The sequence below is a fragment of the Amphibalanus amphitrite genome, unplaced genomic scaffold (genome assembly GCF_019059575.1).
Source record: "Amphibalanus amphitrite isolate SeventyFive unplaced genomic scaffold, NRLGWU_Aamphi_draft 000976F_arrow, whole genome shotgun sequence".
NCBI classification, from domain to species: Eukaryota; Metazoa; Arthropoda; class Thecostraca; order Balanomorpha; family Balanidae; genus Amphibalanus; species Amphibalanus amphitrite.
The window spans coordinates 187,518-209,630 of record NW_024882470.1 but is presented as its reverse complement, the minus strand read 5'-3'; the positions used below and the strand labels follow the sequence as shown (position 1 = coordinate 209,630).

The following is a 22,113-nucleotide window of genomic DNA, read 5'->3' as shown; positions in this document are numbered from 1 at the left end:
AGACAAAGCCTGTTCCGAAAGGGGAGAGAAATCATCTCCGACACGACCTATCCCAGAGGATGACTCACATTTAACACGGCTCGTCCTGCAGCGGACAGGTCCTAGTATGGAAAATGGATTGTCCAAAGGTATGACTTCCCTGCTTCTCACCCTATCCCAGATTCTCTCACTCTGTCTCACTCACTTACCTCTGACACGGCCTGCCCCAGCGGGTGGAAGCGCAGGTCCGGGCGGACCGGTGTAACCCAGCGGTATAACCCACCTCTGACACGGCCTGCCCCAGCGGGTGGAAGCGCAGGTCCGGGCGGACCGGTGTAACCCAGCGGTATAACCCACCTCTGACACGGCCTGTCCCAGCGGGTGGAAGCGCAGGTCCGGGTGCACCGGTGTAACCCAGCGGTGTCACCCACCCTGTCCCAGCGGTGTAACCCACCTCTGACACGGCCTGTCCCAGCAGTTGACTCACCTGACACGGCCTGGCCGCGGTATGACCCATCCCGTCCCATCGGTATAACTCACCTCTGACACGGCCTGTCCCAGTGGGTGGAAGCGCAGGTCCGGGTGCACGGGCGAGGTGAGCTCGGCCTCGTCTGCCGTCCAGTCCGGCAGATGCTCCACCGCCTCCGGCTGTGGAAGAAGACCATATGGTTACCCAGGCGGTCACAGGGTAGCCTATCGGCACAGCGGAATACCTACAATCGGTGGAACAACCAGCTCAGAGCCCAGGTGGCCGAGTAGGTTCGTCAGAGACAGAGACAGAAGAAGCGGACGGGGGAACGCAGTCGGTGGAGCAATGCAGCCGCCCCAGGGCCCAGATGGTCAGTTAAGTTCGACAGAGACAGACACAGGCGCACCGGACGACGAGGGATCACAGAAGGTAGAACATCTGCTTCGGACGGTTAACAGGGGGTCGGTTAGACACACAACTTTGTCGAGAGAGCACGGTCGACAGGGGTCGACAGAGACAGATGCTCCGGACTGGGAAGACGGTCGGTGCGGTCGACAGAACAAGAGTTGCGAGACCCGCCCATCGCTCGTAGCCGTCAGCGCGTTTCTCGTTCGGTACGTTCGGTAGACGGTAAGCGAGACACCTACATGTCTGGGGAGCAGTGTAGCTGTCCGCGGGGGAAGGAGGGCCCGTCGGCGCGGCGGACAGAGAGGCATGCTGTCGTGTACAGTGGTATCTCCGAGGGCCGTGAGAGATGTAACGTTTGTCAGCGTCTCAGCTTGTCCGGTAGATGAGAGCGTCAGGATGTTGCAGAGTGGCAGACTCCTACACCAAACGTCGGCAAACATACACCAGCCACATGTGACAACAGCGATACCAACTTGAAAAGCACTTCGCAACAGATCACTACAAACCCCCACCTCGCCACAGACGAGACACAACGAGCGCGTCCTCACCACCGCACACAGAAGGTCCGACTGGACGACTGGGGACCAGCCTCTGCCATCCGGCCGACGCTCCATTCCGGGACATCTCCCCTGTCGGCGTCACACCGACGCCCAACTCCGACACCGACGCCGACGAGTTCGACACCGACGGGCTCCGGTGACGGCCGGCCGACAGCCGACACTCCCACCAGGGCCTAACACGCGTCTCCTCACCGGACACTTCGAGCCCAGCCCCGCCCATTGGCCGTGAGTAGCGCCGGAACCCAACGAGTAACACAGGAGCGTCAGTAGGGGGTACAGCCGGCATGAAACAGACACCAGGGCTTCCGACCGACACCGGACGCCCTCAGGACGTCCCAGGTTACGAACAGTCAGTCGGCTGAGCTACTGACGCGGCGGCGCGGTCCTTGATGAACGAGGTACAGTCGGAGACCGACCGGCACCCGCACACGTGCCGGGAGCGACAGCGGCGACCACGCGGAGCGAGCAACAACAGGCCACTGTCGACGGGAAAAGAGTTGGGGGATATGCATTAAGAAGGGGATGGGGAGGGAGAGAGGGAGGGAGGGAGAGGGAGAGGGAGAGAGAGAGAGAGAGAGAGAGAGAGAGAGAGAGAGAGAGACAGACAGACAGACAGACAGACAGACAGACAGACAGACAGACAGACAGACAGACAGACAGACAGACAGACAGACAGACAGACAGACAGACAGACAGACAGACAGACGGACGGACGGACGGACGGACAGACTCCGACAGACTCCGACAGACAGACCGACAGACAGACAGACTGACTGACAGACAGACCGACAGACAGACCGACAGACAGACCGACAGACCGACAGACAGACAGACAATACAATACAATACAATACAGACAGGCAGACAAGGTCATGGTCAAAAGCTGGAGCCAGAAGGCCGGTGAACGAGGCTGGGACGGCAGCGAGGGGTGGATTGAAAGGGGGAAAGAGGTAAGGGGAGAGCCGGTGACCAAAACAAGTCGGGGAACAATGGCAAAGGGTACGGGGGCCGGCCAGAGTGAGGGGTGCAGGGGCGGAAGATATGGATGGATAGAGGGTAGGGAAGGGAAGGAGGGAGGGGACCGACTGAGTCGGGCAAACATTCCCGACTGGCCTGCGCTGTGTGTTATGTGTGTGACTAGGAGTAAATATTGACGGTATGAGAGCCGTTCCGACGCCACAGAACGGCCGCCTCGCCGGTGGTCCTGGGCCAGAACCGGCCGTGCCGGCGAGGTAGGTAACGCAGGCGCCAAACGTAGAGTCTGTGCACCAAGCGCCCCTCAGCAAGCGCCCTTCGCTCCATTGTTTGGATTTTTTGCCGACCACTATTCCTCCTTTTCTTAACCACAGCTCAGTCAATCAGTCAGAGCGTGGAAAGTCAGGTTGCAGTGGTAGATATAGCATGGGGGGAGCTGTAGCAGTGCTGCACGGCCCGGCGCCCGTCCCGACCCAGCGGCGTTATAACGCGCAGCCGGTGCCACGGATCACGCGTGACGCGCCGCCGACCACCAGCCGTGACCAGCACTGTGTCATTGGCCACGCACAGGTAGCTACTTACATCCGTCCCTCGTCTCCACAGTGGGTCACATTAGTCACAGCTGCCACCGACATTACATTACAACCGGCCTCAGTGCAAGACTGCGACGGAGTTTGCATCTCATAATGTTACAAGCCGATTTCATCCCGAAGAGAAAGCAAGGGTGGCTAATCGAAAACAATGGGCGCCTACTGGCCTGTCCACACCGGCTGAAAGCAGAAAGGCGGATCAGAGAAAGAAAGTGGATTAGCTACAGTAGTGAAAAGTGAGCCCGAAAGAAATGGACGGGTATTAGGGAGAAAATTGCGAGACAAACAAGAGGGATGCAGAATAACAAAATAGGGAGAGTGAGTGTGTGAGCGAGAGCGTATGTGTGAGTGAGCGAGTGAGTGAGTGAGTGAGTGAGTGAGTGAGTGAGTGAGTGAGTGAGTGAGTGAGTGAGATAGGAAGAGGAAGAGAGAGAGAGAGAGAGAGAGAGAGAGAGAGAGGAACGGAGGGGAAAAAAGAGGGATAGAGGGACGCAGAGGAAGGAGAGAGTGAGGAGAGGCACGGCTCTGTCCATTGTTGGTAGCAGTTTCGGTTCGTCCATTGTCAAACCGTGACCGGCGCGAGCACGGCTCACAATGGTCGCCGGTGGCACTCCATGAATAGCTTCTGATCACCGTGAGAGGGGGGGGGGGCAGCTGGTTGACACAGACAGCTGGTTTACACAGACGGTACCAGCTGTCGCCGACACGGGCCTACCAGAGCCGGCTCTATACGGCGTCAGCCGGCACGCGAGCGGGTCCCCTTGCGTTGCCCTTAGTCTGCCCGAAGAGCATAGATCCAATCGATCTCATGGGGAGGGTGGTCACTGGTCAGTGGCCCAGTCTTTCCTCTGGTCGGACAGCCCCGCGCCAGAGTCACCACTGCACTGGTGGCAGGGGAGTCGCCCATTCGACCAACAGACAGCGAGCGCAGGCCAGAAAACGCACAAAGTGATACCGAGAAAACCCACCAGCGGACAGCAGCGGCAGGTAAGAACACCCAGCAAATAACGGCGAGGACAGGTCAGAAGACTGCGCCACGACGCACCGTAAACAAACGCCATCGGGTGGTCCAGCACAGCGAGACCCACCGCACGCAGTCCGGCACGCCCACAGCGGGACGTCAGCGTTGGACCGCTGACAGACGTAAGACAGTCGCCCCACCGCTGGGTCACCGAGACATAAATTCAATAAAGGTATGCGAGATATGATCATAATCTGACCATAAAACGATCAGTGAAATTCCGGCCGGACGGTGGTTGGTAGTGCGTTTACTCGTCTCCCGTAGTGGGCAGGTCTAGCCTAGTGACCGCTGCCGCCGACCGCCGCCGCTGAGTAGCCTCTAACCGCATCCCATCAGCGTCCGTTACCTCCGACGACCACCCGTTGTCGCCAGAAGACAGTCCGGCGGACCGACGCGCACCATAAAAGCGCCGCCGACCGCCCGAGTCGGCGCCGGGTGCCGTGGCTGCAGCGGGAATTAGGCGGCGCTCGGCTCACGCAGCCGGCTCCGTCACGCTCCAAATGCGCCGATTCTCACGCTCGAACGCGGCGCACATCGTTGCCGGCGTCGGTGCGCCGCTGGTTTGCCGCAATGTCGCCGTTTGTCGTCGTCGTATGTCGCCCGGGGCGCCACCGCGGCGCCGCGACGGCAGACGCCTGGTGGCGGTCATGTGAACTGAACATGGGACGCAGGAGGAATGCCGCTCCAGCACCAAAAGGAAATTGGGATCAGCAAGGCTTTGACTTGTGTGCACGAATTCTACTCCGATATGGCTATCAGACCAACAAACGGTGCCACAACACCGATATCGTCAGGTCCATGTCACATTGCTGACAGTGTTTCATCTTTTACACGGCTTCGTGGTTCACCTGACGGAAGCTTATCAGCCAGGCTTCATTCCAATGTCAGACAGGTAACCTATCCACAGCTACCCGACCGGGAGCAGGAGATGTCTACGGCAGACATGTGCTGATCGACGATGTTACCAAGTGCAGTCTTGATCTGACGCCGCTATGGGCCCGCCAAATACGGTCGACCTGGCCACTCTACACCATCACTATTGACAGCTATCGCCTATCACTGTGCACGGTGACACGTCCGAAAATAATCCATCAGCAACACAATCGGTCTAATTTCGAACGTAGCCAACTACAAGCACGCCAGCCATGATACTATTCGCAGTCAAGTACGACGCACTGTCATTCACGTCTATATTTGGCTGTTCGATATCCTCTATCGTTCGCGCTTCACCAGTCATGTCTACTCTAGCCCATCGCTGATTTCCCGCACCTCCAGCTGTGCTCTCCGCCGGGACAGACGAGCTGACAGAGTGGGAGCGGCGCACCCGCCGTCAGATCGTCCATCCATCGCGCCGTGCACAGCCGTGAAGAGCCGCGTGCACCGTGCATACCTGACGGCGGCCGGCAGGTGGGGCGGGACGCCGACACCTGCACCGTGGCCGAGCGCTGAGACGGGGCAGCGGGGAGCGGGGATCACAGCGGACCGGCCACGGCGGGTCAACTCTGGATACCGAGTCGGGTGGGGACATGCATTGAATACGCAAGCCGAATATGATGAATTCGATCAAATGGCTGATGGGAGAGGAGAAAAACTTATATAATTGGTCTTAAAAATAGACGGAAAGATAGATATAAAACAGCTAAAAAGTGGCATGGCGTCCCACCGCGGGGAGGGACGGTAGCGCGTGAGCCGCCTAGCCCGCCACTTCCCGTCTGCGCTGTGGGTCGCCCCGACCCGCGGGATGTTTTCCAGAGGCCGGGAGGAGCACTGTCAGACCACGGGGCGGCCCACGCACACCGGATGCGGTGGGGCGTCCATGCCGGAGGAACGTGCCGGCTTCACGGCTGGTGGAGAGACCGGCCATGCACAGCCGTGCAGTCGGGAAGGGAGGGGAAATACAGACAGAAATAGCAGCAGAGGCACACCGCAGAGAGCAGTGAGCGGTGCCCGGGGAGGTACCGGCGGCAGCGAGTTGGGGATAAACAGGACGCGTGTGATCAACTATCAGCGTTATACATGGACTATAGACGGTGGCCTCACGGCATAAGCTGCACGGGAGACAACCACGCCCTAATAAATCAGACGGTGTCATTTTCGACAGGTTTACGGCCCCAGTATCGCTGGCCAATGTAAGGCGAAGCTTGACCCAACGCCCCCAGGACAATGAGACGCCTTCCCACCAAACGACAGGCGTGTTGGCAACAACTGACCTGACCTGACCCTGTTAGTGACTCAACTTGATCCCGGGCAGTGACCCGCCCTGACTCCAGCAGTGACCCAGCCTGACCCCGGCAGTGACCCAACCTGACCCCGACGCTCGGTGACAGCGCCAACCGCCGACGCCGGTAACTCGTGACGCGATGTCTCCATGCGCCTCACGCAGCGCGGGTAACGGGACACGCCGTTCGTTATCTCTCTCCACCTGCCTCGGAGCGTCACCCCGCCCCGGCCACCGGCTGATACACATCCGTAACGTCGGGCAGCACTCTGGTGCGATGGGACGGCCGATATCCCGATCTGAAGTCAACAGGCAGTCGACGAGGTCATCGGAAGGACGGAGATGTGGCGGCAGGTCTTCCATCTCACTCAGCGGGCTCCTCTTACCGGCTCTCTCTCTCTCTCTCTCTCTCTCTCTCTCTCTCTCTCTCTCTCTCTCTCTCTCTCTCTCTCTCTCTCTCTCTCTCTCTCTCTCTCTCTACCCAGTGACGTGGCATGGTGTCATGTGATGGTGACGTGGTTGGCCTGACATCACGCTTCAACGACGACACGGCGCCAGTCTCGTGATATCCAGTAACGATACCATCTGTCCATCGTCCAGTCTAGTTCACAACTCAAAGTAACATCCAGCTTTCGCAACAGATTCACACCAAAGGAAACATTCCTTCTCAGAGGAAGGATTTTAACCCGCGGTAGTCGGCTCATTCGGTCGGCTTTGTTCGACGCCACCAGCCAGCAGCAAAAGCTTTCGGTGAGCGCGAGATCGATGCCTTTGATGACGGGAGGGAGGTGGAAAGTAACAGCAATAGGTAATTATAATTCACCACACGTGCCCGCGCGCCGAACTTCAATTAATGTGTTGATGACGAACGGTAAGTGCATTTGGTCACGAACCGACATCATTTGTCACAGGAAAACACTAGAATCTGGTGCAAAAAGGATCATTAGAAGCGTTGCAAAATGTCATAGTGCATCAAAGAGATCTGGAAAAAAGGCTCGTTTTTTGCAACGCTCGTAGGAATACTGTTTTTATGGAAACACTAAATTCATGTAGTTAGTTTCATCAACGGTTCTTCCAAGGCGTAAGAGCATAAACGTTAATTACAAAGTGAACGACTTGAAATATGCGTATGCGTCACTAAACACATATTGTGAACTGAGTCATCGGTAACACTGCTTGCATTGCAACGAAAGACAATATCTTAGCCTCATAGTCGATACCTATCTACGAGGTTGTCAGTCCAAAGACAGCCTCGCCGTCTCTGGAAGCAGATATATCCCAGTAACGGTTCACTTATGTCAGCCTTCAGCGACAGGGCTCATATCAGCTCTCCCCCGGCTGCCACCGGTCACTCGTCAGCTCGTGCCCACCGGCCGCTTCGCGTTGGGCGGCACGTCGTACGTCAGTGCGCGTCAACGGCGCCGTATGACGGATCGTACCATCGGGAGAGGCGGCTCGTGAGCAAACAAACACAGACGCCAGACCAGTGTTCTAAAATTGGATTTTGGTTGGGTGTGACGATGATGACCAAAAAATCTAGGATGAAAAAAAAAACAAGTGAAAACCTATATCACTTTCGCAATAAAGGCGTAACGCTACGCTGGCTGATAATAAAAGAACATACCATTCCTGACCACCAAAACTAACCGAAAAAGACGATGCAAATAGGTAAGGGTGATATACGGCAGAATTATAACTTTAGCATCTGATCGCCAAGTGTTTCGAAATCCGTCCCATTTTATCCCAACCTTTGTGTTTGATTGAGACTAATGAAGTTAAGAATCACCCTTGTCTCTTTTACAGCTAAGAATGAATACCTACTTCAACCAGTGAGATTTCATTTTCCTCACAAGTCAAAATGCATTGTCACAATTGAATGACTGTCCAGTGGCCATCCTTCTCCTAGCCTTAAATCAATGCCTTCCTTTCCGTTTCAGATGCAGACAGCAGATATTACCGTCAGCATCTGCTAAGTTCCTACTCATGCTTACTGGCACGGATCCAGGACGGTCCTTCTGCCTGTATATTTCTCCTAAAGAAAATCATCCGCGGACCTCCATCCTCGCGACGCCAGTCGCCATCATGCGAGCGAACTAGGTCTTTAAGAAGCAGAAGATGCAATGATTCTGTTGAAATCTGTTGTCATATCTTAAGGAGGGTGGGGGAGGGGCGGGTGAGGGAGCTCTCTCTATATGCAGGCTTTGGTACTAGTGCCATGTGGAGAAGTTTTCTTTCTTTTTTAAGCAAAGGAAGTGGGAAGGAACCTGTCTTTGCCGTTGCAAAGGGTATCATTCTGTCGTCCTGTATTATTGATTTAGTGCAGAGTTGACTCAGACTGTGTAATGCGTGAGGCGTGGTCATCACTGTGACACTGTCAGACATAAAATTTTAGGTAATCATGATACCCTGATGGGCAGTTTGTTGACGTAACTGATCGCTATGAAACCGGAAACCGTATAACTCATGTGTTCTGGCCTCTGGGACGTTTTGCGCCTACAATATGGCAGCACCGCTTCCAAGATTACTGTAGGTATATTTGAGATAATATGCGGCAATATAAGTATGTAGTTTTCGTTCGCATCTGATCTGGTAATATTCGTACAGTGTACGCAGTATAGCTTTGAGCTTTCCATTTTCAACAGATATGACAATGGCCGGATGATACTGGAAATGGTGCCTTTGCTCTGGGCACACGGAACGGGACGCAGTATTGAGTATGCAATTGCAGTCGCACTATGCAGCATGACATACGCCGGAAATCTCCCGGCCCGAACGCCGGAACGGCCAGCGATAGTCGGTACTCATTACGCATAGTGAAAATGGAAACGGTGTCAGCGCAACTCTTCGAAAGGAACGGTGCACTACATGAGACTAGACAAAGGGTCACTGATTAGGGCACCCCAAACGGAACGATGTGCACTGCGCAGCATAATACGCAATATCGCAATAAAAAGCGTGCAACTAACCAGTAACCAGGGCATCCATATCGGAACGGAACGGGATGCAAAAAAAAAAAAGATAAAAGGATGCCACCGACCTCATGGCCGGCCACCGAAACGGAGCGGTAGCTTCGCATCATGTCACGTGATAAGTGCTGAGTGAGAGCGTCAATGATCAGTGACCAGTGATCAGAGCACCCGCAACAGAACGGAGGGCATCAGTGATCACTGATCAGAGCAACTGCAACGGAACGGAGGATCGCTGATCAGGACACCCCAAGCGGAAGGGAAAGCGAGAGCACAACTGACCAGAACACCCGAAACGGAACGGAAGTGAACGGAACGCATTAGCGGCTCGCCGAATCGCGATTCCGGCCAAACATGGCCTCAAGAAATAGGTCACAGGTCAAAGGTCATTTGGGTCAGGAATATGAGATTTTCAGAGTAGGTGTCAAATTAATTGACTCGAGGGTCCTGAAAGTTTCGTCGCGATCGGCCGCTTTTTACGCGAGTTATTCTCGAAAAAAACGAGGGGGTGGTTCGTTCGACCCCCCCCCCCTATACGGGCGAGGGATGATTTATTAAAAAGCTAGGGCCTTCTTAATCCCATCTACCAGCTTCAGAACATGTATTGGGCAGATCTGGGAATACCGTATCTTAAATTTATCCCTAGAGGTGTGCCAAGGTATCCTTTCATTCATCTTGGCTTTCCCTCGGCCGAACGCTTCGTGTTTAAAAACCTTTAGAAACTAATTGAAATGAATAATTGGCGGTAAGATTATTGCAAAGGCATGATAAATTAACGTAAAATACATCATTACCGGTCTTATAGCCTCATTTCGCGTATGAAACCTGCCAGAGTCCACAGAGTTTCATATTCATCCCTAGGGTGTGCCAGGGTGGCGTGTCAGTCATCTTGAACCCCTGCCCGACCCGACGCCTCGAGTTTTAAAGACATCTAAAAACTAATAACGTAAATAATTTGTGGTGAAATTGATATAATATGATCAGAAAAGAACGCAGAATAAATTATTATCGGTCTCAAAACATTATTTTGCCTATGAAACCAGCCAGAGCCCGCGGAGTTTTAAATTCATCCCTAGGGTGTGCCCAGGGTGGCTTTTCTCATCTTGGACCTCTACCAGGCGCGACGCCTCAAGCTTTAAAGTCCTCTAGAAGCCATTGACGGACATAATTTGTGGCGAAATTAATACGATAGGATCAGAAATAAACGCAGAATATATTGGCATCGGTCTCAAAACATTATTTTACCTAGGAAACCAGCCAGAGCCCGCGGAGTTTTAAATTCATCCCTAGGGTGTGCGCAGGGTGGCTTTTCTCATCTTGGACCTCTGCCAGGCCCGACGCATCGAGCTTTAAAGTCCTCTAGAAGCCATTGACGGACATAATTTGTGGTGAAATTGACACAATAGGATCAGAAATGCATGTAGAATAAGTTGGTACCTGTCTCATACCCCTATTTTGTATATGAAAGAAGTTAGAGCAAATCAAGTTTTAAATTCATCCCTAGGGTGTGCCAGGGTGTGCCCAGCTGACTGCGGGTCCAAAGATGAAAATTTTGTAGGCGTATCCTGCGCAACTTAGTCAAAAGCGAAATGCAGAGGTAGTGTTTAATTTGCGCAAGCAGCGGCTCATCCGTTTTGCGTTGGCAGCAAACCACTAATCATAGTTGTTATGAATATCCAAAAGCATTTATTCAGAACACAAGCCTGGTTTTTACAAACAGTTGAGGTGATCAAGGTCATTCAACGCATATTTGTTATTAACAGTTGGAATTGTGCAAGGTTATTTTCTTTCGTTGTCAGTCAGGATGAGTTGTTGGGTTTGTGCCTTGATTTCGAATTTTTTTTCATGGAAATTATGCATTATGTAGCAAATCTATAAGTTCTATTCTAACTGTCTATATGGCGCTGCTAGGTATATCTGGTAATCTGGCTGTTAATTGTTGAGCATGAGTTGAGCATTTTTCAAAGATGAAGAATTCCAATTTACCTGGTTTTGGGGATGAAAATATTTTACCCATTAGGTGTGATTTTCCACCCAAAATTCCCAAAAATGGAACACTGCGCCAGACGCCTGGTGTCTGGACGGCGCCGGGCGGTGCTTGTTGCAGTTTGCTGCTGGTTAGCCTTCCAGGGCACACTGTCGCGGCAGCTTGTAAAAATCTATACTGCTGTCCGACTTTTCTCGGCGCACTGTGCCGCCGCCTGTTGCAGTCTGCTGCTCATCGGTCTTCCTCCGAACACCATATCGGCGCAGCCGGTCGGTATACACGCCCTCGCAGTCCGCCCGCCTCAGTAGCTTCAGTCCAGATCGAGCTCCCTACCAGCAGCTGCACCGGAGGCCGAACACGGCAGGTGCCACACTCCTCTGTCCTCCCATCGAGCGAAGCAACAGGCCGTCTGGCTGCTACACCCCCGCCGCGTCAATCGCTCCGACGGCCCCGCAGCCGTTTTTGTGGCAGGGCGGGCCGACGTAGCGGCAACGGCGCGTGGCGAGCATGTTTCGGCCGCGCACGAGACGCAAACACCCAGCCCCGCAAGCTAGCTGCTACGTCAGGGCCGTCTGAGACCGGCTGCTTTCGGTGTTTCCGGGACTCAGCTGCATCTGCAGCTCCGAGCAGCTCCAGTCCGAACCCATCTGTCCCAATTAGCCACAGAGCAGCAGACACGTCAGCAGCTGCTAGTGATAAACCCAGGTCTCATTCGGTAGCGAAATCCAATCCGCTTGCTGCCAATCAGGGCAAACAAAGTGCCCTGCAGCTTTAGGTAAGACTTCGGTAAACAGAAATGAGTTAATCGATGCCTTAGTTTCACAGAGCTGTGATGTATGTATGCTGTGCTCTACGAATGGCACCTGCTACGAGAAACTGAGGTGAGTGCTACTGCTAACAAACATATACCAGTACTGCTAATACCATTGCTGGTGAGTGGGCTTTCGCTCGTAATCTACCGTTCGACATCACGCTTCAGCCGCAATCGGCCACGAGCCGCAGCTTCCGGTTAGTTCTGTTCGTTGCACGATGAGACAGCTTCGCCGGCAGCGCGCAGCGAACAGTGATCTGAACCCGCTGCTACCACACCCACACATGGTACCGAGTTATCACGTCTGCGACATTCACTCAGACGCCCACAGCATAAACCGCGATACCGTGCCGGCAGTATTCGCTCACACACCCACGGCATAAGCCACGATACGGCATCTGCGGTGTCAATTCCGTCTGAACTCCTTCCGTACTCAGCCCGCACGGTAGTCCAACCGATGCACCACCGCGCCTCCACAGGCGCTGACCACAGGGCGTCTACCCCAGGTCCACCCCAGCCGGCCGTCCATTGACGTGCCGGGGATTAGCGGAGCGCGGGACTTAGGCAGTTGGGGGCTCACGCAGGCGGGAGCGGCGACCTGGGGACCCCAGCCGGCCAATATAGATCGAATATGGATTGTTAGCGTGGATGTTGTGCTCGCGAACCAGCTCAGTGGCACCGCTGCTGTAAGAAAATGCAACACGGAAGACGTACTAAGGGAAGTACGACAGTTTTTACCGGCATAAAAGAGGACATCTGAGTTGAGGTAATTGGAGAAAATGAGCGCAAATAGTTACAGCGTAGTACTACAAAGTACAAATAGTAATACAAATAGTACTACAAATAGTAATAAATATACAAATAGTAATAAATATAGACGTGACTACAAATAGTAATAAAAGTAGTACAAATAGTACTACAAATAGTAATAGCGCAAATGTACATGCCGGTCGCCACTTATACCCTCGAAGACAGGTGTAGCTAAGAGCCGAATCGTGACAATAAATTGTTAGATTAAGTGCGGTTTCTGTTCTTCATTCGGTAGAGGACATAACAGGCCTGAAATCCGTTACCATCTCATCGATAGCATTGGTGAGGTGCTAATCGTCAGTCATCACGAGAATGCCTGTCATGTCTGGTCCTCCGAGAACCCAGGCCAGACGCCTCAGGAAGACATCCTATCTAATCTAAACGATCGTGATTTCTCTTCAATCCAACCATTTCCATTCCCTTCTGATCGTATCGGTGCCTTTTCCTTTCAAACCAATCGATATCCATTTGTTCAAATCTAATCGATTCTGATTACCTATACCTTCAGTGACAGATTTAACTTTTTATGTAGAGTGAAGTCCACTCTCTAGCCTATTCGGATTAGGCCTCCCATTCACCTTCAATCCGTCCGTCTTTCCTATCGTCCTCGAGCGGGTGTTTACCCCATCGCGGCCGCTCGGCGGCGGCGTCTCTAGGGACGATGTGACACGGAACCGTCACGCTCTGACCGTGTCGCGTCACGCAGCACGACACCGAGACTGGCCGCGTCACGCCGAGCAGCACGGCGAGCACGACACGAACACGACAGAAACACGACATGAGCACGACCGGCGCGGCCGGGGCACGTCTCACTAATCCTGAGACAGGGCGGGCGTCGGACTGACCGACTTTTATGCACTGGTATCTAACATTCCTGCCAGGCCACACGTAGGGACTAATGATAGAATAAGTTCAAGTAATCTTAACTGAGTGCAGGCTGAAAATCGTCTGAAAGTCGTCGCCCACAAGCGGAAACATACGTTTTGTTGTCTTCCGATGCGTAGAGCGGACTGTTAGCTGAACAAGCAAGCGGGAATGGCCGCCTTGGACGTGAGCTCAGCGGCGCTGATGGCGGCTCAATTTACCACCGCCTGGACCCGTCCCGAAGACGTATGGTCCGGCCGGCCGACGGGTTGATTGTTACAGAGCACTGCGGACCCGTATTTAGCGGGACAGCAGGCGTGACAAGTGGTTCTACCGCGTGGTAGAACGGGCCAAGGCGGTCTCTTTGGCCGCGGAAACTCCCTAAGCGCCGAGCTAACGACGATCGGGCTCACCCGATCATCGGAACGCACTGCTTCGACCGGCCGTCGAACGAGCGATGAGCAACAAAGAGGTGGAACCGAGTGCCAATCCCTTCTTTACGGCGTGTTTACGACCTGTGTTCGGCGGTGTGGACCAGGCAATCAGGGCCGATCGCGCAGAGAAAGCCCTCCGGAATGCGTCCACTTAGCGGCCTCCTGGTTCGACCGTCATCGGAATTAATTGCCAGCATGACTGTGAAACGCTAACAAAGCGGCTATCCCAGCGGCCAGCCGCCGCGTGCGATCGATTGTCCGGGGAGAAAGGCTGACCGGGGGAGATCCGACGGGGAGACTCTCCGTCAGTCGGCCACCCTCCGGCCGGCCGACTGACCGCAGCTCAGAGGAGACTGGAAGGTGTCTCTCCGCAGGTTAGGTGGAGACTGGAAGGTGTCTCTCCACAGCTCACAGACAGGGTGCCCCGTGCGTCAGCGCCGGTCTCGGTGATGCAGCTTGCCCGCTGTCGTCAGTGGTGAATGGTCCCAGCAGACGGACGCCGGCGACTGCGACTGCGACACGCGTGACCGGCCGGCGGACGGGGATGGTGCTCAGAGGCCCCAGGGCTTCAGAGCTGCGCAATAAGCACTATGCAGTGTGCACGAGAGGCACACACAGGGTTCCTGAAGTGAGCAGTGTGCACAAGGCCGCTCCGCTCAAAGGCGCACACAGGGGCTCAGGTAGCGGTCTTGCCAATGCCGTATGGATCAAACCTGATTATGTCATGTCATGCAGAGAGTGATGTCTGGTTCGATGAGTATGAGGAATGGATCAAAAAAGAAATCGAACATCAGAAGCGGACCTTCACAGGCACCGCAGACACGTGGGTGACACCGAAAGCAGAGCAGCGCCACTGAGACTATATGTCTTGCTTTCTCTCGGTACGAACATTAGAAAATAGTTAGGAGCCAAGGTAAAGAAATGAGAACTCAAAGGAGAAGAAAACTCTTCGGCGTATTCGATGCCGGTAAATTATTTACAGAAGTCCCTCGGTAAAATAAACAAGACTGTTTACGCACCGCTAAAGCCCGCATGGTGAAAGATGGACTGCCAGTAAACCCAGGTTTATTCCCAGCCGCGTCTTGCTCGACAAAAAGGATAGCCATCACCGGCACGGCAGGCACGCCCTAAACACACTCACGTCACAAAACCGCCCAACGCGCCCTGCAAAAAGCGCCCGCCGAGCGAAAAACCCGCTGGGAGCGCCATCAGGAAGAGCCAAACCTGCTGAACGGTTCAGTGGGCTGCACCCATGCGCGATACGCAGGGCGTGCGCTGAACCCGTGGAGGAAGGGGTGCGCAAAGTGCACTGCACACGAAGTCCGGAGGGTCGTGTTGGGTGTGCAGTAGAGATGTTAATCGGATACCAAATTTTTGGTATACCGATACCAAACCGATACCAACTTGGTATTTGGTATTTCAATCGTAATGTGTTTGGTATTTTGTTGGTATCATGAACCCTCACTAATGTATAAAAGGCTAAGAAATCGGTAAAAAGTTGATATTTCCCTCATTTTTCCAAGTTGGTTTGGCTTCAGTATTTCCCCATGGTTTTGGTTGGTAATTGGTTTGGTATCGGTATTCCGATTTTCCGTAATTGACATCACTAGTGTGCAGTGTGCAATGTGCATTGTGCAGTTCACGCCAAAGATGTAGTTAGGTTAGGGAAGAAAGTGGGGGAGGGGCTTCCCCATGGGTCCACGATGTACCCAAGTTTGGGTGCGACGGGAATTGCTACTCTGGCGGCACTCACCCTCCTGGTTTCGATGTCGAGCGGGAGTCGTTCTCGCTGTGTGGTCGGTGTGCAGGTGAAGAACTTGGAGCAGCGCATGCCGTCACTCCTGCCGGAGAAGGGAGGAAGGGTCGTCAGGCATCCATCACTCGTTATCAGACGCCATTGGGGAGGGGACGTCTTGCATCGAGAACTGCCATCGACTCACTTCTTTTGATAGTCATCACATGACACTGCTGCAGCTCTTGTGACAGAAATTACGCTGAATTCAATGGCAAACAACGGTCTTTAACATTCAGCGCATTGTGATTACATGCCTTCATGGACTGAGGCATAAGCAAGCGCGTGAAAGATGGCCGTAACTCCCATAAGCATGCACGTGATTTACGATTACACAAGGTATTCACATAGCGATGGTTGATCTTCATGCCCGATTCACGCGATCAGTAGAAAAATGAATCGACTGATCGCCACTTCCACGTACTGCTAAGTGTCCACCGCCCCCACATTCCCGCGGCTCGTTGGACCCATTTTGATGGATTCACGCCTTCCCCTCCTCCCCACTCGTGGTGCCCATACAGACTGCGTGTTGAACTCAGCCGGCTGGGCAGGGGTCGCGGTCATACATCACCGGAGGTTAGATAACCCGCTACACCCCGTCACCCGGGATGACTCTCACCACATACCATCTGCGACACACGTGCCATCTGTAATGATCTGACCCACGTGTCCTCCTTAATGACCTTGTTCACGTGTTACCCGTAATGGCCATAACCATATGTCTCCGTAATGGTCTTGTCCACGCGCCCTTTCTTTACCCACACGGGAATCATGATGTGATCCAATCCAAAAAGATTTAGACGGAAAATAACACAAGCTACGAGTTCTGGTCATACAGATGGGAAAACATAATTGACTTTTCTTTCCCTAACGTTCCAAAGGTAATAACTTCACCCTCAAACAATGCTAATTATCGGTATAATCGTGTAATTAACAGTTCGTTCAGCAATCCCCAATATGATTGTCAATTTTCATCTAGAAATATAGCCTGCATAACACGACTAGTCAATAAATAAGCCATGGCTATGAGCTAGGGATTGGATGCGATGACTCTCGCTATTGTAAAATCATACGATCAGTTATTGAAGGCTCTATATAATCCGAGCCCGCATATATTCCCCCAATCTCATATTGATCACTAAGCTGTCAGCAGTTCATCAGTCCCGAATGATTCAGTGGACAATATCATATCGGGAAACATGTAAAACTTGATGTCATCTCGTTGCAGTCAGCGTATTCGCGCCGCAATAAATGCAGCTGTGCCACTGGTGGCTATTCAATATTCATTATTTATAGCCTATGGCTCGAGCGAGGCAGAAGACTTGGTGAACCAATTAGTAACGTTTTTAAGCCAGTGGGGTGGCACCTATAGCCCGACTAAGGGAACCACATCATTCACGTCAATCCCTGACTACATCAACCAATGACACCCCAAGCCAAGTCAACTGGATAAACAACATTCATAAGAGAATTGTGCAGAGACACTGGTCCAACGAGCCAAAACCAACTGAGCCACAGCCGTCCATCCTTACACCACGAAACCAAGAAAAAGTATACGTTTTCAACGACAGGATGGGACGACGAGAGACAGCCGAGACGGGATCACCAGTGCCAGGGTCCCCAAACGTTCAGCATATGGTCGTCATCTCAACCCGTGGTGACATATGGACACAAGTCTACAATCACATACGGCAGCCCTCAACACGCTGTGCAGCTAACGCGGGTCGGGGTGCCGGTCAGCGTCCAACCTTCCCCTGTGAAGAGGTACGGGTACGGTCAACGAAGGAGATGGGTTTCTGCTCAACGACTCGTCGTCGTGTGGCTGCCGAGATGACTAACAAACACGACCGATTGGCCTCATGTCGGCGGCCATAGCCATCTGTCTGCAAAGAGATCCTAGATCAACACTCAACGGAGCGGTCTGAAGAGTCTGGAAGATAATTGCAGGACGAGAGATGGACGTGTGTGGATGATACCCACACACATCTCTGAGCAGAACAGATAGAGTTGGATATGTGATGGCATTATCCATTCAGAAATGGCCATAGGATGATATTGGATCCCAGTAAGCTAGCCGATCGATACGAGATTGATAATGAAGTGGGCTCCTTCATGGCATAAATGGATTACAGAAAATTATTTCGTCTCCCGTTATGATGCCTGTACTTACCAAACGTTTTTTTTATTGATCTGATAGAATGCTTGCTGATAAGTCCGGACCATGCAAAGCGAACTGCATAAACTCTCATGCAGCCATCAGGTAGGTAGCCGCGGCGCATAATTGATAAGGCTCGCTACGTAAAGGAAAAATGAATTCCATTAGCGGAGCCGCATTTGTAAGGTAAGTGCAGCATTATACTACGATCGCAGCGCAATGACAAAAAGACGTTAACCTTCCAGGCGGTGGGGGGGGCATTTTTTTGCCCCCCCCCCCTTTAGTTTTTTTCAATATATCTCGAGAACCGCTGCGCCGATCGTCACCAAACTTTCAGTACCCTGCCGGGAGCAGCTAGCGCACATGGTGACCAAACATTTTTCCAAAGGCTATGATAGGTTGGCCACTAATGACGTCAGAGTGACGTCATTTTTGCCATTTTCGACCCAAAAAAAGGTTTCGCGGGAAGAGCTGTCAGGCCTACAGCTTTAGAGATACAGAAAAATGTTTCAGACATAAAAGGTGTGGAATCAGAAGGGCTACAAAACTGCCATTTCGGTTTTTCAAATGTTTTGGATTTTGACCCCCAAAAATTAAAAAATAGATTTTTTGAATATAATGGCCAAAAAATCCAAAAAGTTTTTTGAATTTCGAAAAAACCGGAATATATGTGATAGTCCCTACCGCCTTCTATCTACATGCCAAATTTGAGATCGATACCTCTTTTTTTGGCCAAGTTATAGCGAAAAAACTGTTCAAAATTGATGACGTCAAATTTTCAAACTCAATTTTTAGCAATTCTAGAACTCGTAGCGCAAAACAAAGACCACCATTAGACTCCCCGTGACGAGCTGCATCGAATCGATACCCATTTTATGCAAAATATCAACTTTGAAATTTGACCTTTTTTGACCTGACCTTGACCTGACCTCCACCAGAAAGTGACCTAAACCGTACCTGATGGTCTTATAACCAACACCATTGAGTTGGAAATGAAAAACTGGCCATAAAACATGCATCGCATAACCTTAGTAAAGTTGGGCTCATGTGGTGACCCTTGGTGACCTTTGGTGACCTGACCTGTGACCTGACCTGGTATGACCAGTGACCTCTAATAGCAACATATGTACTAGAGAACTGACGCCTTATCGCTGATTTTCAACAAAATGCGTTTTACTCGGTGTTATAGCGCTTTCCCTAGAATCCCCGTGAACGGTTAAACATTTTATCTTTGACCTGACCTGTGACGTCATCGGTGACCCCGAGGTCAATAAAACTTGGTTTCCCTCAACAAAATTTGGCAGGGCTATCGAACGCCGTTTGAATTTTCCGGATCCGTCCAGTAGTTCCGGAGATACGGGGGGGGGGGGCAAAAAAATGCCCCCCCCCACCGCGCGGAAGGTGGCTGGTAGGCCCACCGCCTGCCGGGTTAAAAGGACAAGAAAAACATCTGTAATTATCCAAGCCATCACGGCATAATCAAGCAAAACTAAAAATTGAAATATCTCATGATATACCAAACGGCAGGGGGCTAACGATTGAGTGAAGACCCATTAAGCGACGAGGCGAATGAACAAACCGTCGTCATGAATTCAGGGTTGACAAACGAGCCAACCTTGGTATAATACACGATCGGTCCTACATCAAAGGCTATAATTGTATCTCGAACCGCAATAGACCATCTCAGGGATTATTCATGATTATTGTATGGAGTTCCCGAGGTCGGGTAGGATTTAATCGTGGCGGGAAGAGCACATTTCATTATTGAGTTATTGGAATAAGATGCATCTTCAATAAATTTGAAATTATGAATAATTAGTAGTTGAGTTATCATGCAAGCATTCATTTGCTCTAAGCTATAGCTAAGCGGTATTTGTGACCACAAATATAGAAAAGGGTGAAATCAAAAAATCAGAAACAAGCAAAACAGTTTTTGACTACAATAAATTGGATAATCTCATACAACATTTAGTAACCAAACTTGAGGATTTGGATATGCAAACTGATCCAGAAATAGCATGTGAAAAAATTGTGGAATGCTACAAGGAGGGTATTTTCATGTTTTCAAAAACAATAATTTGTTCAAGGAAAAACAGTTTCATCAAGCCATGGATGACCCCAGCCCTCCTCTGTTCAATAAATCACAAAAATCAACTATTTGCCAACAAACTTAAACAACCTAACCCATTTAATATATCAAAGTATAATGCTTATCGCAATTGTCTTAATAGGGCTATACTAAATGCAAAAAAGTCTTACTACAATGCAGAGTTTACAAAACACAGAAAAAAACCCTAAGAGGACATGGGAGATGCTCAGTGAGCTGTTAAAACAAAAAAGCAAATGTGATATCCTACCAAATGAACTACAAAGCCCTGATAATAGACACGCTGCAGCAAGATCAATGGCAGAGAAATTTAACAAGTTCTTTACTGAAGTAGGAGAAACATTAAAACAAAACATTACCAACATTAACATAGATCCCCTAGAAAACATTGAAAATGCAACTGATGAAATAGCAGCGTTTAACCAGGTCAGTGAGATTGATGTCGAACAAATTATACTGCAATTAAAAAATGTAGGGGCTGGTATTGATGGAATTAACAGTAAAATATTGAAATGCACATATAAACCAATCCTGTCAAAACTCACCCACTTCTTCAACCTTTGCCTCTCAACAGGGATATTTCCTAAACCTTTGAAAATTGCAGAAGTTAAACCAATCTTTAAAAAGGGTGATGCTGACTGTATCTCCAATTACAGGCCAATTAGCATCTTGCCAGTTATATCAAAAATTCTGGAAAAAATAGTCTTTAATCAGATGTCAGATTTCATATCAAAAGGAAACATTCTTACAGAAAATCAATTTGGATTTAGAAAGAAAAATTCCACTTATATGCCAATTATGCTAATTCAAGAATATATACCCAATGCCCTTGAGAATAATGACCTCGTAGTTGGGATCTTTTTGGACTTATCCAAAGCATTTGACACGGTAGACCATGAAATAATCATAAAAAAGCTCACTAAAATTGGATTCCGAGGAAATGTGCTACAATTATTGAAATCGTACCTCTCAGAACGGAAGCAAATAGTACAGATTCTTGGAGAAAAATCAGATCCAAGAGATATAAAGATCGGAGTGCCGCAAGGGTCAATTTTGGGGCCATTATTATTCATATTATACATAAATGATATAGTTAAACTTGAAGTAAAAGGCCAATTTATGTTGTATGCTGATGATACGGCAATATTTTTCAAGCACAAAAACAAAGAAACTCTACAACAAACAATCAATGTGGCCATGAGTAAGGTATCAGACTGGTTTAAAGCCAACTATTTAACAGTAAATGAATCAAAAACTGTCATGCAAATATACAGTAAGCGGAAATCTGCTGAAGCAATAAAAATATACATAAATGGAAGTGCTGTGAAAGAAATGAATACAATTAGATACCTAGGAGTTGTTATAGATGCTGACCTAAAATTTACATCTCACATAAGCAATATATGTAACATTGTAAGCAGAAATATAGGAATGATATCCAGAGTGAGACATTTTCTTCCTAAACAGCAACTTCTCCAGTTATACAATTCGCTTATTTTTCCATATCTAAATTACTGTTGCTTCATATGGGCTTCTAACTATGATGAGCAACTTCGAAAACTGGTCATTTTACAAAAGAGATCAATGAGACTTATTGAAGGCATATTCCCCCCTCAAAGTGCTACTCCTATCTTCAAAAAATATAACATACTTAAAGTCAAAGAAATGGCACACTTACAAATAATGCTTATTATGCATAGGCATATACTACAAGACCTGCCCGACCCTGTAAGTCAGTTACTTCAGCTAAGTCCAGAGCCTATTCATCAAACAAGGAGGGCAAATCACTTTGTGGAAAAATTCTCGAAAAAGAACTATAGACTATTCACATTTTCCTACATTGGACCCAAATTATGGAATAAATTCATTTCAAGAAATTTTCTTCTTAATGAAGTACCTCGATGCAAGACAACATTCAAAAGACATCTTAAGAACATGTTGGTAAATGCTTATTAGCCACTCAGCTA

The 22,113-nt window shown here is 50.4% G+C and overlaps 1 protein-coding gene across 2 annotated transcripts in view; it reads right to left on the bottom strand.

Moving 5' to 3' along the window:
* The window catches only part of LOC122368801 (serine/arginine repetitive matrix protein 2-like), a 71,855-nt gene that overhangs the window by 22,710 nt on the left and 27,032 nt on the right, over window positions 1-22,113 (bottom strand). For both annotated transcript variants that reach the window (XM_043343047.1, XM_043343049.1), the window contains exons 3-4: window positions 15,846-15,933; window positions 520-627 (exon numbers count right to left, since the gene is read on the bottom strand). In XM_043343047.1, the coding sequence (XP_043198982.1) occupies window positions 520-627; window positions 15,846-15,933 (196 nt within the window). The remainder of the gene's footprint in view (window positions 1-519; window positions 628-15,845; window positions 15,934-22,113) is intronic.